This window comes from Pristis pectinata, chromosome 26, assembly GCF_009764475.1.
Source record: "Pristis pectinata isolate sPriPec2 chromosome 26, sPriPec2.1.pri, whole genome shotgun sequence".
Lineage (NCBI taxonomy): Eukaryota > Metazoa > Chordata > Chondrichthyes > Rhinopristiformes > Pristidae > Pristis > Pristis pectinata.
The window spans coordinates 21,516,330-21,533,887 of NC_067430.1; the positions used below are offsets into that span (position 1 = coordinate 21,516,330).

Consider the following 17,558-nt stretch of genomic DNA (forward strand, 5'->3'; position numbering starts at 1 on the left):
TATGGATAGGTACTTGATGGCTGGCATGGGCATGGTGGGCCAAAGGGCCTGTTTCTGTGCTCAAACAAATTATAATCTGGAACAGAGCTGAGTACAAGGAGAGATGACCAGCGGATTGGTCAAAATATCAAGTTTTAAGTGGCATCATGAAAGGCCACAGTGGGAAAAGCTTTAGAGAGATAATTCAAGAGCTTACAGCTTGGCAGCCTAAACCACGGCCAGCAACAGTAGGAGAATTAAAATCAAGACAGTTCAAGACACCAGAATCAAACAACTGAAGACCTGTAGGGCTGGAAGAGGATTCAGAGATTGGCATGCTGTATAAAGGGGTGGGTGGTTGGAAGGAGAGCAAGACAGTGGAAAGACTTGGAAACAATAAAAATTTTAAAATCAAGCATGAATGGCAGGATTCAGCAGGAGACATGAGGCAAGGGGCAGATACAGGCAAAGCTGCAGAGGTAGCATTGGTAGTGCAAGAATTTCAAAGATAACGATGGTTTAACCTCAATTCTCCTTTTGATCTTTGTGCCATTTCTTCCCTGGCTCAGCACAAGGATTTGTAGCAAGTTTTTTTTTCCTTGAGACGTTGTGGCAATCCCAAGGCCACTTATGATCCAGAGACACTATGTTAAATACATGACAGCTAGGAAAAAAAAGTTCACAAGTGCTCTTCAAGTAAAAAAAAATCTGCTGCCCTGACCTGTCTGGTTTACACGTGAACTCAGACAGTAACATGGTCAATTCATAAAAGACCTAGCAGGCAATTCAATTATATCAAAAGACAGTGTGTAAATAAATTAGTTCATATTGCCCAGCGTCAATCTAAGCACTGTATTTAGATTAAGCCAATCTTAGCGCAGTGGACTTGCAAAGTCCTCCCCAAGAGCATCTGAAGACTGGTGTATAAATTGAGAGAGCTGCCCACAGGTTAGTGAGACAATAGCTAGTAGTAGTCTTGTGTACATAATCATATATTTCTGCCAATATCTCAGACATACCCTGCCCCCCCCCCCCCCCCCCCCCCCCACTCCCCCACTCTTTACAATCTCAGGTTATGTCTTACTCCATCAGGATTGGATGCAAAACGCTAAATAATTGAAAGGGAAAGATCTTTGGAATCACTAACATTGGGCACCATGAAGTCTTATAACATTACACAAGAAAACTTCCTGCTGATTGCAACCTACCATCCTCCCACAGTTGAAGAATCAGCATTCTTTCTTGTTCAACAGCAGTTCGCAAAGCACAGAGGAATAGACACACAGAAAAACTGAATGGGAAATTTCAACAGGAGTGGCTTAGTAGCACTGCCTCTGGCTCAACTAGCCAAATCCTCCTGCCAAACGAGGTTCTGTGGCAGATGGGAGTGAATCATCATGAGCAATATACCTAGTTAGCCTCCTTCTCACTAATCTACCTGCTGCAGACACACATGTCTATAACAATGGTAGGAGTGAACTTGTGGAGATCAAGGACACATAACATGAGCAACATCCTACCAGAAGGGACAGTTTCAGAACAGAAATGCTAGCTCAAGGCTAGGCGCCTATGGACCATCAGCAGCAGCAGAATTACAGTATATTCCAACAAAATGTGTACCCATTCATGCAACTTATTCTACCATCATTAGCAAGATGGGTGTAAACTCTAGTCCATTGAGGAGTGCAGAGGAATATGTTAGGTTCAGCATCAGGCATACCTAAAAATGAGGTGCCAACTTGGGGAAGCTGCAACACAAAACCAGCCAAGTGTAAGGACGAAAGCAGCATTTAGAACATAGAACATTACAGCAAAGGAACAGGCCCTGCAGCCCCCGATGTTGTGTCGAACTAATTAAACTAGTAATTAAATGCTTAACTGAACTAATCCCTTCTGCCTGCATAATGTCCATATCCCTCCATTCTCTGCACATTTATGTGCCTATTTCTTGTTTATCCATTTTTCACGATCTGGGCTTGCTGCCGAGGTCAACATTTATTGCCCATCCTTAGTTACCCTAAGGTGGTTGTGAGCTGCCTACTTGAACTGCTATGATCCTTCGATTGAACGCACTCCCACAACATATTGAATAGAGAGTACCAGGACTTAGGCCTGAAACCTATGAAGACCAGCAATACATCTCCAAGTTTGAATGGTATGCAACTTGGAGGGAAACCTGCAGGTGGAGGTGTTCCCTTATGTCTGCAGCTCTTGTCCTTCTTAGGTTTGAAAGATGCTGTCAGAGTTGCCAAGGTAAGTAATTGCAGTGTATTTTGACATTGTGTGCTGAAGGTGGAGAGAATAAATGTTTTAGGTGGTGGATGGGGTGCCAATCAAGCAGACTGCTTTGTCCCAGATGGTGTCAATCCTCTCGAGAGCCTGTTGGAATTGCACTCTTTCAGGCAAAGGAGCAGTATTTCATCACACTCCTGACCTGTCGTCTCGTAGACGGTGGTGAGGCTTAGGGATGCTCAGATGTGAGTGACTCACTGCAGGATACCCAGCCTCTGAACTGCTTTTATAGCCATAATATTTATATGTGGCTGTTTCAGTTGGGATTCTGGTCAATAGCAACACTTAGGATGTTGATGGCACGGGACTTGACGATGATAATCCTGTTGAACGTCATGGGTAGGTAGTTTGACTCTCTCTTGTGGTTGGTCATTGCCTGGCATTTTTGTCATGCCCGAATGTTGTCTCAGTCTTGATGCATGCAGGCATGGTGTACCTTGCCTCATTTGATGAAGACTTGCAAATGGAATTGAACAGTCCAATCATCAGTGAGCGTAGCCATTTCTGACCTTCTTATGGAGCAAAGTCATCGGTGAGCTAAATGATCTCACAAATCAATGGATCAGATCAAAGCTTTCCAATCTTTCCACATCCAGTAAGAGATGGTGGTGGATGTTAACATCCAAGAGGAGGAGACTCCAAGAACATCCCTATCCTTAACTACAACAGTTCAGCAGGTTCGTGTTGTTACATACCAGCAGCAATAGAAACGCAACAAGCAAGATTTCGATGTTAAAACCTATTTATTAATAACTACTTGTAATAAAAAACTTTAGATATCAGACATTGACCGAAATAAACCAAAGTGTGTATAGCTAGTTCCCAAACCGTCTAGGAACAGTTCTCAAGGTTTTATGATGGCAAACCAGTTCAGTCCAGCAAGTCACGAAGCAAAACGATGAGCAAAGGCTTCTGAAAACCACGCTAGAATGTAGAGAGGAGTTTACGGATTTCACAAGTTCCACGTTGGAACCAATATGACGCCACAATCGCTGAAGATCTCCGTTGCTTTGTTCCAAAATATCTGCCACACCGAGGGCACTCGATACGTGGCCGCCCACAGATATATCTGATTTCTGGTACAGGTTAGCAACAAAGTGGATGCGACTGATTGCTCCAAAAATCCATGTATGGATTACAAAGTGACAGTAACACAACTAATGGGTTTCACCGATAGATACAGAGGCTGGCAGTCAGTGCTACCAACTCTCACGTCTCTCCTCCCCCGAGAAAGCGAGCCCCCCCAAGCAGTCCGTGCCACAGCCCGCCAAACCGACGCCACTGTTCAGGTGCCTTAAAGGGACACTCACCAAGTAGCAACCTGGGGCTCGTAACAGTGTCAAACTCAAAAATGAAATATTTGCGATCATTTTCAGCCAGAAGATGAGCAGGTGATAGTCAGCTGAATGGATGATTCATTTCTGGTTCGTCTCAAGGTCCCCATCATTACAGAAGTTATCTTTCAGCCAATTTGATGCAGACCCTAATATTCAAGGAACAGCTGAAAGTACTACATAGAGAAAAGTTTATGGACCAGACAATATCCCAGTTGCCGTGCTGAATACTGCACTCCAGAACTCATTATGCCTCTAGCCAAACTATTTTTGTGCCTAATTGTGCCTCAATAATAAGAACATTTTTCTAAGCTAAATACATAAATTAAATGCAGATAGCTTTTGTAGTATTAAAAGGGCTAGTAAGCCTTTCAAAGTTATAAAAGCTACCATTTTATTTTCAGTTCTTATCTTTCTGAAGGGCTGCATAGAACTTCAAAGTCCTTTTAATTTTAATTTCAAAAATATTAAATATTCTACTTAGCTAAAACATTGTGTGCCAAGATGTCAGTATTTCATCAGTAAAAGATTTCTCCGAGTGGTCCATTTAATTCCTTAAGCCTTATTGTTAGGTACAATTCTGACACATCTGGAAATATTATGGTGAATTTCACTCTCCTTGCTCCTAATTTTCCTTTAATGTTTTCTTTTTTATTGTTAGTGACTCATGCTAGAACTATAGATCCAGAAGAGAAGACAGGCATTCCTAATTGACTACATGGAGCAGTGCCGTTAAGCCCAATTATGCCTGGGTCAAATATCCAATTTGTGCACTTTCCAGCAATGCTCACTTACATGAAACCAGGAGTGTAAAGCACAACCTACTTTTCATTTCCTCCTCCTCCAATGAAGATACAGAGACAAAACGGCAGGCCTTTAGCAAGGACCAGGCAAAAATTTAAGAATAGAAACATGTAAAATATCAAAATAATAAATTTAAGAATACAGATTTGGATGACCTTTTACCTTCAATAACTGTGTTCAATTACAGTCCTCAAGTAATTAAATTTAACAGTAAAATAAAAATCACACCAAACTATTTTTCCCCCTACTTTACAACAGTGGCAACATTTCAAGAATATTTAACTGGTTATGAAGATCTGGAATATCGAGAGGCTGTTAAAGTCCCTGTATAAAGGCAAGTAATTTCTCTTATTTTCTCTTACAGTTTCTATTAATTAGCAAGCTTTACCTCATCATCGTGGACCAGTTCTTTCTTTACAACTTTCATCGCATAAATACAGTCATTTTTCTTCAAACGTACAAGGAGAACTTTAGCATAGCTGCCACGTCCAATGACTCGTATTAGGTCAAAATCTTGTAAACCCAGTACTGAAGAAATCTTGATTCCATCAACACCATCAACCACTGGCTTGAGATCCTGGGCCACAAAAAAAATAAAATGATTTAATACAATTCAAGTACAATTGTTGATTTACGAAGATACTTTCTTAAACAAAACAATGAAGCAAAATGAATTTATGTATCTAAGAACAATGTACAGAATGAACCACTTAAAATATTCAATGAATATACGAAGATAAAATTTTGCTCTACCGAGGAAATAAGGGAAATTAAGGAATGTGAAGCTGAGGCCAAGATCATACCAGTATGATCTTACTGAAAGGTATGGCAAATTCGAGGGTCTAAATGGCCCCTATCTATTCCTTTTCTTTTTAAACAAGATTAATTTCCTGGAGAGGAATTCAAAGTATCATATATCGAAAGGCCACTCTCATGCTTCTTTGAGCATTCTGGATACACCAGTTAAACTTAACTGCTTCTGATTAATTTTAATGCAATTAAAAAAAAACTCACCCCTCCATCTGCAACACAGTATTCTCATTTAAAAGAAAGCAAGACTTTGTGGACATTCTCAGTTGACGCAACAAGGGAAGCTCAAGAGCCGTTAATTATTACACTCACAAATATACAAGAAATAGGAGCATGAGCTGGCCATTTGGTGCTTCAAGCCTGTTCTGTCATTGATCATTATCTTGACTGATCTTCCATATCAACACAATTTTCCTGCACTGACATTCTGTTAAAATCCAGAAATCTATCCTTCTCACTTTTGAATTAACTCAAAGTGAGACTACACAGCCTTCTGAATTCCAAAGATTCACCAGCCCCTGCATAAAGTCACTCCTCATCTTGGTCCTAAAATGGTCCAGTCCTTATTCCAAGGTTGTGACCTCTGGTTCTAGACTCCTCAGACAGGGAAAACATCTTCTTTGCATCCACTCTGAGAAGCTATGTAAGAATATTGTTAGTTTCAATGAAATCTCCCATCATTCTTTTAAATACCAGAAGATTCGCACTGAGTCTACTCTACCCCTTCTCATACAGCAAACCTGCCATCTCTGGAATCCATTGAGTGAATCTTTGCTGCACTCCTTCTGTATCAAGTACATCCTTTTTGAGGCAAGACCAACAAAACTGAACAGAATATTCCAGGTGCAATTACCAAAGCCCTAAATAATCGCACAAATACATCTTTACTCCTGTTATCAAATCCTCTTGTAATAAACATACCATTTGCTTTGCTTAATGTTTGCTGCATCTGCATGCTGGTTTTCAGTGATTTGAGTAAACGACACCCAGATGCTTTTCAACATGAACATTCCCCAATCTCTCTCCATTTAAAAAAAATCTGCTTTTTTGTTTTGTGCACGAACATGCACAAACTTTACATTTTTCCACATTATATTGCATCTACCACCTTGTTGCTCACTCACTCAGCTTGTCTACATCCCACTGAAGTTTCTTTGCATAAAACTACATAGGAGAATGTAATCAGCAAACTTGGAAATATAGCATACCCTTAACAAATAAATTAACAGAGACTCTTGACAGAATTCAAACTGAATTTTGAAAATGAAAGCTCTTTACCCTACTTTAGCTAACTGGCCAAATGATGCTCTTCCATCTGGCATTTCCATCTATAATGATGGTTGAATGAATGGCTTGCATGTTTCTCCATCCCTCCATAATTTCCATTCTTGTTCTTTTAGCCATGGGTGACTGTTATATAGGTGTTTTTCAAGTATATAATCCAAATAGCTATTCTCTTTGAAGATCCTGTTAACACAACCAAATTATCTCACCTTAAGAGTTTAAAGCCTAAACTCAACCCTGTCCATCTCCAACATCCACACACACTTCCTTGCATTGGTAACAGGATATAAACAATGGCCATTATCCTTCTGCACATTAGCTCAAGGGTACTGAAGGCAGTGGTAGAATTACAATTATGGCTTAGCTCAGCCAATCAAATAGCAGAATCAACCTTGAACTGATCTGGACCGCAAGATCTAAGCACCACACCAGACTGAATCTTTACAAAAGTTATGAGCTCTAACAGAAACATACATAATTTGCCATAACTTTACTATTCATTGCAGAACCTACCTCTGAATCATCTGTGACCTTGTCTAATTTAGTCCGACTATGTGGCAGGTATGGTACAACTGCAAAGGAAAGGGAAAAATTTTAGTGGATTGGCCTGAATTTTGTCTTTTACAGAATAAGTATCCCAAATAACATTGAGAAAAAGAAAAACACAAACTCCAGAAAATTGAAGTAGAAATTGAAAATGTCAATCAAGTTTGTAACTGATGAAAGGTTGACCTAAATGTTAACCTGTCTGGTCTTTATTTGATCAATTAAAAAAAAGAGAAAATGCCCAAAATACATGTATGCTGCCAAACCACATAAGAATTTTGCATGTTTCACTGAGTTCACCTCTCATTCTTCCAAATAACCAGTGTGTACATTGCCAGTCAGCTTACTCTCTCCTCATAGGTCAACCCCACCCATTACAACCCCAAGAATCACTATGATGAACCTGGAACCAACCTGATGGTTGGGATGTCTGCAATACTCATGACACAGATAGTCAAGGATAGGTAGTTTGACATTGCAGTTAGTCACAGTTTGTAGTGCTAATGTTACTTGCCACATATTGAATGCTTGAATGGAGGTACGGACCACTTCATTTGCTGAGGATTGCAAATAGAACTGACCATTGTGCAATCATCCCCTCTTCTGATATCTCAAGGAAGGAGGACACTGACGAAGCATGAGAAGACTACAGCCTATGACACAGTCCTAAGTAATCAGTACAGTGATGTCTCATGTCTGGGATGATTGACCTCCAACAACCACAACCATCTTCCTTTATTGCAGGATGATGACAGCAGCCATTGAGCACCTTTCCCCATGATGTCCACTGACTTTTCCAGGCTACACGTTGCCACACTCATTCAAATGTTGCCTTGATGTCAAAGGTAGCTTTTCTCACATCACCTCTAGAATTCAGCTCTATGGTTCATGTTTGGAATATTTGGATCAAGGCTGTATTGAGGTTTGGAGCAGTCCTGGTAAAATTCAAAATGAACATCTGAGTAGGTTACAATCCCAGAATTGTGGTGGGATGCAATTCTGCTGCTGCCACATTACTTCATGAGTACCTAGTTCTGAGCTGCCAGTTCCGTCCAGAGTTTATCCCATTTATTATGATGGTAATGCCACACAACACGATGTTGGGTGCATGAGATCCATAGAATATCCAGGTGTGCTATGTCTTTTCCTTCAGAAATATATTTTACTCATAAAATATGCAGCAATACAATTGGGATACATCACTATCTTCATTCACTGTATGAAACAATTCAATAAATTCAACTATAAATGCAACCTACAAAGAGTTGGATTGGTATTCAGAGCCTGGAGCTACAACAGCAACTGTTTTGGAAATAACGACATTGAGTGAGGAATCAATATTAAATACATTTCATCCTTGAGGACTGGGTGAACAAAGCATAACAATTTCTTTAAAACCCTTTAAAACTTTTCTAACCTTTGATGGTGAGTTTTGGTGGGTTCAGAGAAAGTTGAGGTTTGTTCAGAATGTAACTGTAACTTTAGAAAGGCAGTCTGGATCATCTGAGGCTGGTTCTGATAAAATAATTATACGAGCAAAGCTAAGGAAATGAAAAGATACGAGGGAGATCATGGTCAAGAATAGCCCAATTACCAAAGAACCTACCCTTGGAGTTAAAAGGTCACATGAGGTCTTAACTGGCAGTTGCATTTCTGACCACAAGAGCCAATGAAATCAGCTGGACTCTGCTAATGCCAAATATGGTCAATTGACTGGCCCTTGTGAAAAGATTGAGGGAGAAAAACTAAGTGACAGATTAATAGAGGCTCACTGATCACATGAAAAGAGCAGAACAACGTGAAGGCAACATCACGTGTCCAAGACATCCTTGGCTATGAACTATGAATCAACAATTATTAAGTAAAGAATTTTTCACCTAATGAAGAAATACTACTAGTTTTGCTAATTTTGTCTTGTCTAAGAACTGTGCCAGTCCTACATGAGTGTCCTCAATATTAAAACAGGAGTTGGTTTTCACGACAACTCCATGGTGGTTACAATGACTATGTCATGGGTAGATGCAGCAACAACAGATTGGCTGGTGAGGATGAGCTCAAGCAAGTTTTATCCCTCACGTCAGTTCTTTCACCACGTGCCACAGATCCCAGTATGGCAACTGTCACCTTCAGGATGTCCAGTCAACGGGAGTCCTAACAAGCCACTTGGAAGGGCTTTGAAGTTCCCCAGCCAGAGCAAATTTTGTGCCCCAGCTCAGCACTTCTTCAAGGTGTTATTCAAAATACAGAAAAAAGGATTAATCATCTGGGGAAGGAAGATGGATAGTAACAAGGAGGTTTCTTTGCCCACGTCTAACCTAATATCATGCGTGTTCATGGGGCTTGGAGTCAATGTTGAGGACGACCAAGGCCATTTCCTTCAGCTTTGCCAGCTCTGGTGTTTGTGTCCTGCAACAGGACATAATCAAGGATTGTGATAGTAGTGTATGATGTATTCCTTTGCTTTGTTTGCCTACTCCAAATACATTCTCATACTTCATTCACCAGAATGAATTCCATTAATCACCTTCTTACCCACAGCTATCCTTCAGTAGAATGCATTCATTCTTCATCATCAACAAATATTAGTATCATGTGCAAATTTCTTAATTATGGCTTCTACATTTAAATCTATATCATTGACACGACGTGTGAAAAGCATGGTACTTGGCACACAGCTCTCTGAACATCACTGTAAACAGCCTTCCAGTTACTAAAACACCTGTCATCCATTAAATTTCGTTTCTTGTCAATGTGCCAATTTTGGATCCAGCTTGCCAATTTCCAATAGATCCCATCTCTTAACATTTCCATTCCATGCCTGTGATATCAAATACTTCACTTTACCTCATGAACTACATTGACTACATCATCTACCTCATTTGAGAGGAGCGAGGCATTGTTAATTAGAACCTTTCTCAGTCCTCCTTCGCCAGACCTTTTCAGTCTCTAATAGACCCTACTCTTTGCTTTGTTATCCTCTTGCCCTTTAAGTAATTTCAAAAATATGTCACTCACTAACATTATTTCAAGTACTCACTTTCCTTTCCTACTGTCCCTTAATTCCACACCTGCACTTTCTGTGCCCTTCTATGCTTTCTGCAGAATCTGGCATTGTCTTTCGTATTTTACATAATTTTACGTTGTATGCTTCTTGAATCTTTCGGGGCTGTAAACCCACCCTTCACCGTGTGGGACTACTGTTGCTCAGAACCCTCAATACCTTCTGTTTGAATGCCTGTTGCCCACCTTTGCTGAATGGATTAATATATTATTGCACAAACAGGAATTTGAGATTAAGAGCTAATTTGTGACTCAGAGGCCTTTTCACAATATTGTTTAAAAAAATGCTTTCCAGTTATCACAAACAGAGTAGTTACTCACACTATGAAGGGGAATCTTTCGCAAAGAAGGCTCATATCATTTAATGTGTTCTTCTACCAGGTGACTCGTACCAATTCAAAATTCATTTTGCCCTGGGATAACTGCAGTCTCCCTGCTCTCTCAATTATTACACGTGAAAGAAAAACGCTTGGGTACTTACTCAGACCTGAACTTTAATTCACATTATCATCACCAGGACAGTTTGTGCGATATATGCAAAGCAGATTACCAAATAACTATCACAGAATGCTTCATCACAGTCTCTCAATTCTTACAATTTTCATTTTAACAAACACTAAAATATGTTAGCTATACTAAAGTATGTTATTATACTAAATACTGAAGTCTGTTATCTATTCTTGTACGTTAACTCATTAACTGAAAGCTCTGGGATGAAGCAAACAAATTATTACAGCCATACAAATCATGATAGCCAGGTAATTATCACTGTAATCTTGTTGAGAAAAGAGATTTAGGTGAAAGAGTTGGCAAATGAAATGGAACAAAGATTTTCTGGGCATGGGAAAAGGAATAACCTCAATGTTTATATATTACAAAGGAAGTAAGCTCACAAATCCAGCCAAAAGGGGTTATGACATGGTGGATGTGTAGAGGATGTTTCCTCTTGTGAGAGAATATGGAACTAAGAGTCATTATCTAAAAATAAGGGGGCTGCCCATTTGAAATGAAGCAATTTTTTTTCTCTCAAGGGTAACGAGTCTTTGGAACCCTCTTCCACAAAGGGCGGTGGGGCCTTCATCTTTGAGTATTTTAAGGCAGAGGTAAATTGATTCTTAATAAGAGATTGAAAGTAACAGTTAGATTAGCATGATCATATTAAATTGTGGAGGTGGCTCAAGGGGTTGAATAGCCCTCTCTTCCTCTTGCTAACTTGCCTGCAAGAGCGATGGAAATAAATCAACTGTTTTTCTGAAGTTATCTTATTATCCACAAGAGGTCCCCAGAGGAACACACCAATTACTTCCTTACATGTCCAACAACGAGCAGTATTTTGATGTGTAATCTGTGAAAAATGACTTTTTAAAAACTAAGATACATTGATAATCACATCATTATCAAATGCAACTCAAAATATTTTGTAAGTCTGTCCATATTCTTGTTAATCCTTTATGTTTTGAACAAAAATATTTATGGGGAATAAATGTTCTTTTAATCTTTATAGGTTATGTGTCTTACATTTTTCAATACTTCCAGGATTCTCTGTCAATACTAATCTCTAACATGCCAGCTGCATATACTAAAATGAAACCCCAAAGCAAAATCAATGCCATGTCTATTTCCTGTCCCTTACCTCAGAGTTGTGCTTGACGATTCAGCTGAGATCAGCAAATGGGGAGCAGCGCACAAGTGATGAGAATGAAAGATGTGATTTTAACATGGTTCTCACCAAAACTGTTTTTTTTTGTTAAACTGAAGTCATGTTAATCTGTGCATTCCAAAATAATTTTGAAAGGGTAGCAGCATTAATGCTTAGATCACCTCACACAAGTAGTCACCAGAAAGATCTAACTGGAATTGGGTTTACCAAGATATTCTTTTGAAACAATTCAATTTAGTGGCCCTATAATTTACTTGTGCATCAGCTTCATCGAATATAAAAAGGCAACTGGAGGAAAAGGCCCTAGAGAGGACAGGAGGAGGAGGAAGAGGAGGAACAAAAAAAAAAATCAAAATTAAGGGATGTTCTGTTTGGTTCACATAACACTCCATGGACAAAAAGGTAATTGTGCAGTAATAATATGTGAACCAACTATTTTTATTGAATACAATAATTATAATGCCACAAAATTCTAAATAGAATCATAGAAACGTATAGCACAGAAATGGGCCCTTTCAGCCCACCTCGTCCATGCTGACTTTGATATCTACCTACTGTATGTTCATCCCATTTGCCTGCATTAGGCCTAAATCCCTCTGTACCTTTCCTATCCAATTACCTGTCAAAATGCCTTTTAAATGATGTAATTGTATCTGCCTCCACCACCTCCTCTGGTGTGCATTCCAGATATTCATTACATTCTGTGTGGGGAGAAACCTACCTCTCAGATCTCCTTTAAATTTCTCCCCTTTTACCTTCAACTTGTGGCCTCTAATTCTAGAGGCCCCTGCCCTGGGAACAAGATTCTGACTATCTATCTTATCTATGCCCCTCATAATTTTATAAACCTCTATAAGATCACACCTCAGCCTCCTACATTCCAATGAGGATAAACCCAGCTTATCCAATCTCTCCTCATAACTACAGGCAAAATCTTGCTGAATCTCTTCTGTATTCTCTCTATTGCTTTCACACCCTTCCTGTAGTGTGGCGACCAGAACCGTACACAACACTCTAAGTGTCGTCTTGTCAATGTTTTGTACAACTGCAACATGTCCCAACTCTTATTAGTCAATGTCTCAGCCTATGAAGGCAAACATACCAAATACTGTTTCATTACCCTATCCACCTGTGTCACCACTTTCAGGGAGCTATGGACTTGCACCCGAAAAATCTCTGTACGTCAAGACTCCTAAGGTCCCTCTGTACATCAACACACCCAAGGACCCTGCCTATATGCCCTATGACTTTCCAAAGTGCATTACCTGACACGTGTCTGGATTAAATTCCATCTGCCACCACTCCACCCAACTTTCCAGCTGATCTATATCTTGCTGCATCTTTAGACAACCTTTTTAGCTATCGACGACTCCACCAATTTTCACGTCACCTGCAAGCTTACTAATTATACCTCCTAAATTCTCATCCAAAAGGTCCTAGCACGGATCTATGTGGTACACCACTTGTTACAAACATCCTGTCAAAAAAACATCCAGCTACCACTACATTCTGCCTCCTATCACCGAGCCAATTTTGAATCTAGTTTGCCAACATGCCTCAGATCCCTTATGCCTCAAGCTTCTGGACCAGCCTACCAGGTACTACTCTGCCACTTTGCCCTTATCAGTTTTTTTTCAGTTATCTCCTCAAAAAAATAATGTAGTTGTAACAAGCATTTGTTATTTTAAACAAATAATAGAGCATGAAAATATCAATATTTATTGCTGGTTGCAAAAATGTGAAATTATGACTAAACAGAATCTCCTCAATACGAAAACAACAAAAGCAAACTTGGTGCTTTGAAAGTGACACAAGTAGAACAATAGGAAGCTTGGATTGCTTCTCACCTTGTATTACCACGTAAACAAGATCATAGACTTTCTTGCTAAAGTTGAGCAGTAAGTGTTCACTCAGTGGTAGAAGCAAACAGAATATTTCTTATTACCTGTTATTTCAATTCTGAACATCTTCAGAAAATAATCTGCCTTTTTTAAAGGAGGAATAATATTCTTCAACATATCATATTGCTCTGATTTCTTTGTCTTTCAATTCACTGCACAATAAGATTCATAGAAAACAATGCATAGCATATCAAAACATACTTAGAAGCACTAAGTAACAATAAATGCCAGGGATGATCATGGAACTCACAAGCACTGCCATACCAAATAAGAACAAATTTTTTTCAAAATATATTTTTCCTCAAATTTGTCATTTATGTGGAAGAGGGCCTTGAGTGCACTGAAATGGAATACACTCTATTTTGAGCATATACTGTCAGCAACCAGCATCCCAACGACAACTCCTGTTATAGTTTCTCATAAATTTGACTCAGGCTAAACCACTCTGACATTAGTGCAGATTTTTCCATTTTTCTTGTTTTTGGCAGAATACGTGTTCAACCATAAAGGCCTTCGAATTGAAAACTTACTTCCATCGGGATCTTCTGAAGGGATGTCAACTTCATCAGTCTTGTCTTCAATTGGAGGTTCCGGGGAAGGCATGACCGGATCCTTACCATTAAAAAAGGAAGCAAAGCAAAGTCATGTATATGATGGAACTGATTGATGATAAATTTAACTTGTTTAACTTCCTAATTTGGACTCCAGGCTGATGAGTACTGATGGTTCATATTAGACTTTTTTTTTATTGGCAAAAATTTGAGTGTAAAATGGCAAAGCAGTTTAACAGTAGCAAGATGAGAACAGATTTCCTCATAGCAGTGTTTGGGAAAAAAAGCACTATTCTTATCATGGCGCTGAATCTCTCCTTCAACACCATACTAAGTAATAAAGTGACTAGACATACAAAACTTGGTACACTATCACATCTCTATTATCATAGCTCAGCAGATTCATCAATTGTTCAAAAAATGAGATTTTTGATTCAGAGTAGACACAGAAAGAAAAGCACCATCAAGCAACAGTTCATTTGCTGCTAACCATTAAAGCAGTTTGCTATTATAAGTGACATGGTCTAAGTACTAATGGAACATAGCAAAATTGTTTAGCATTATGTAGAAAAATGTGAAGGATAGTAATAAAGTCATGGTTCCATGAATGATCCAATCTATAACCATGCCAGAACTAAATACACAAGTTAAAGAGATAAATAAGTGTGTGTAAAAATCTTAACTTACTTATAAGCAACCAGGAGACAATTTGGGCCATTGGATCTATGTCAGCTCTGAGAGGAGCAATCCCATTCCCCCTCTATTTCCATGTACCCCTACAACTTATTCTTTCTCACATGCCCATCAACTCCTCTGATTATTTTTGCTATTAACCTACATTAATGGGTACTTTCTAGTGCCCAATTAACCTACCAGCAGGTGGGAAAAACCAGAGCACCTGGAGAAAACTCATATGGTCATGGGGACAATGGCAAACTCCACATTGACCGTACCCAAGGTCAGGATCAAACCTGGATCCCTGGTGCTGTGAGGCAGTAGCACTAACTGCTGTGCGTGTACACTGCCTTCCTTCAGTCAAAAATGCTGCCAACGTTTATAGCCCGTCACTAGTTATTCTTGAGAAGATACTGGTGAACTGCCTTGGCAAATTTCTGGTGAAGGAATTCCCACACTGTTGCTAGAAATTGAGCTGGAGGACTTAGAGCCAGAGATGATGAAATGGTGATATATTTTAAAGTAAGGATGGTGGGTGACTTTGGAGGGAAAAGTACAGCTGGGACATTTCCAATCATTCCCTTTTGGTGATGGGATTTGTTGATTTGAGAAGTATCATAGCTGTGCTAGGTAACTGCATTTTGTAGATAGTACACACTGAAGGCACAGTATGCAGCAGTGGAAGAATTGAACACAGGATAGTGGATGGGGTGTTTTTCAATTATACTGTATTGTTTTATTCTGGTGCTGAGCTTCGTGTTGGAGTCATGTGGGGAAATGCCATTATCTTAATGTGCTTTGTAGATGGTGGAAAGGCTTAGGAGAGTCAGCATGAGAGTCACCACAGAATACCCCCATTCTGACCTCTTCCTCAAGCCACATTATGTGGATTATTCCTTTAAGTTTCTGGTTATCGAATAATAAATGGTGGGTGGGATACTCACTAAAGGTAATGTCTTTGAATGTCACAATCAGGTGGTCAGATTCTCTCGTTTGAGATGGTCAGTTCTTGGCACAAGTGTTACTGGTCAATTATTAGTCCAACCCTGGATGCTGTCATATTCATAGTAATATACAGGCAGAGACTGCTTCATTTTTGTGATATTGCAAATGAAATTGAATGTTGGGCAATCATCGGCAAATAGCCCCAATTCACATGGTGGAAGGAAAGTCATTGATGTAACAGCTGAAGACAGTTTGGCAAGAACATTGCTCCAAGGAGCTCCTGATGCCATGTTCTGAGATAGAGATGAGTGACTACCAATGACCATGCAACCAGCTCTGTGTGCTGTCTGACTCCAGCCAATGAAGTTTTTCCATGAAATCGCAGCAACTAATGTTATCTAGATTCCTTGAGTTACATGTGGACTAAACCTGCCTTGATGTTAATGGCAGCTATACGTCTTGCCTCTAAAAATCAGTTTTCTGATGTTGTTTAGATGAAGAATGTAATGTTATGAAGCTAAGTAGTCCTAGTAAGGCCCATACTGAGGAGGTTAGTGCAGAATAAGTGTCAACAACACCTTCCACCACATTGGCACTGATCTACAGTAGAATGAGAGCTAATAGATTCCAAAATTGCAACTGTACTGGAACATCTTGACTATAAATAAGTTATCAATGTTGCATAGTTCAGTCAATAGATACTCAACATTAAGCTAACTTTAAAATACATCTGACCTAATAGAGGGAATGAACATAAAGTATTGTTAATAAAGGCAAAACTGACTACAGATCTCAACATCAGCATCATTAAAAATGTTAAGTATAAAATTTTGAAATACCTAGTAAAATTTCAAATGATTAAAGTGATATGTTTAATTCAGTCAAATTGCAAACAGGTATTATTTCAGATCAGATCAAATGGTAAGCTATCAATGATATCTGAAATTCACAGTGGCATATAGCAAGCTAAAATGATCCTGGTACTGATAGGATGCCACATGTACTGATCTATTTTTGATAATAGATTGGTAAACAGCCAGATCTTAGAGCCAACTTATCTGCCCTAACATTCATATATGTCACATAGCTGAACAGTCATCAGGAGTGGAAACTCTGTCAGAATTTTCCTCTTCCTTAGCCTAGCAGCCTTACAGTTAATTGTAGCATTAGATGTATTGCTTTGAATGAAATCAACCAACCTAGTATATGCCAGGGAGTGACCTTGAAAACTTCATGGTTGAAATGGGTTAGTAACACATCATGCAATACATTTATCACCAATGATCACAACATTCATCAGTGATAGAATATTAAACAAATTAATTTCTTCTGGCATGCATTGAGTTAGTCTTGAAGCAGTGCATCACAGAACTACAATGAAGTCTGCAGTCACACATATTCATTCCCTTTAACTGTAGGTTGTATAGTTGTGCTTATCATGAAGGTAGGAAGAATATGCAGAACAAAAGTATATTTAAACAATAAACAAATGAAAATATTCACTATTGGGAGATATCTATTACTTACCATATGCCTTTGGCAGGTCAAAGGAACAAGTCTGTGGCAGCGCTTATGGACCAACAACTTGCAGTTGATACACTTGTAACCCTGCCTGCCTAGACCCCATATCCTTTCACTGCAGTATCCACAGTAGGCCTTCTGTGAAGAAGAAAACAATTACCACACACTTTAGTGTTAAGTTATTCATGCTATTTCC

The 17,558-nt window shown here is 39.2% G+C and overlaps 1 protein-coding gene across 2 annotated transcripts in view; it reads right to left on the reverse strand.

The window, feature by feature from the left end:
• The window catches only part of prkcz (protein kinase C, zeta), a 303,127-nt gene that overhangs the window by 130,864 nt on the left and 154,705 nt on the right, over nucleotides 1–17,558 (reverse strand). For both annotated transcript variants that reach the window (XM_052039280.1, XM_052039279.1), the window contains exons 6-9: nucleotides 17,369–17,500; nucleotides 14,201–14,282; nucleotides 7,017–7,075; nucleotides 4,798–4,986 (exon numbers count right to left, since the gene is read on the reverse strand). In XM_052039280.1, the coding sequence (XP_051895240.1) occupies nucleotides 4,798–4,986; nucleotides 7,017–7,075; nucleotides 14,201–14,282; nucleotides 17,369–17,500 (462 nt within the window). The remainder of the gene's footprint in view (nucleotides 1–4,797; nucleotides 4,987–7,016; nucleotides 7,076–14,200; nucleotides 14,283–17,368; nucleotides 17,501–17,558) is intronic.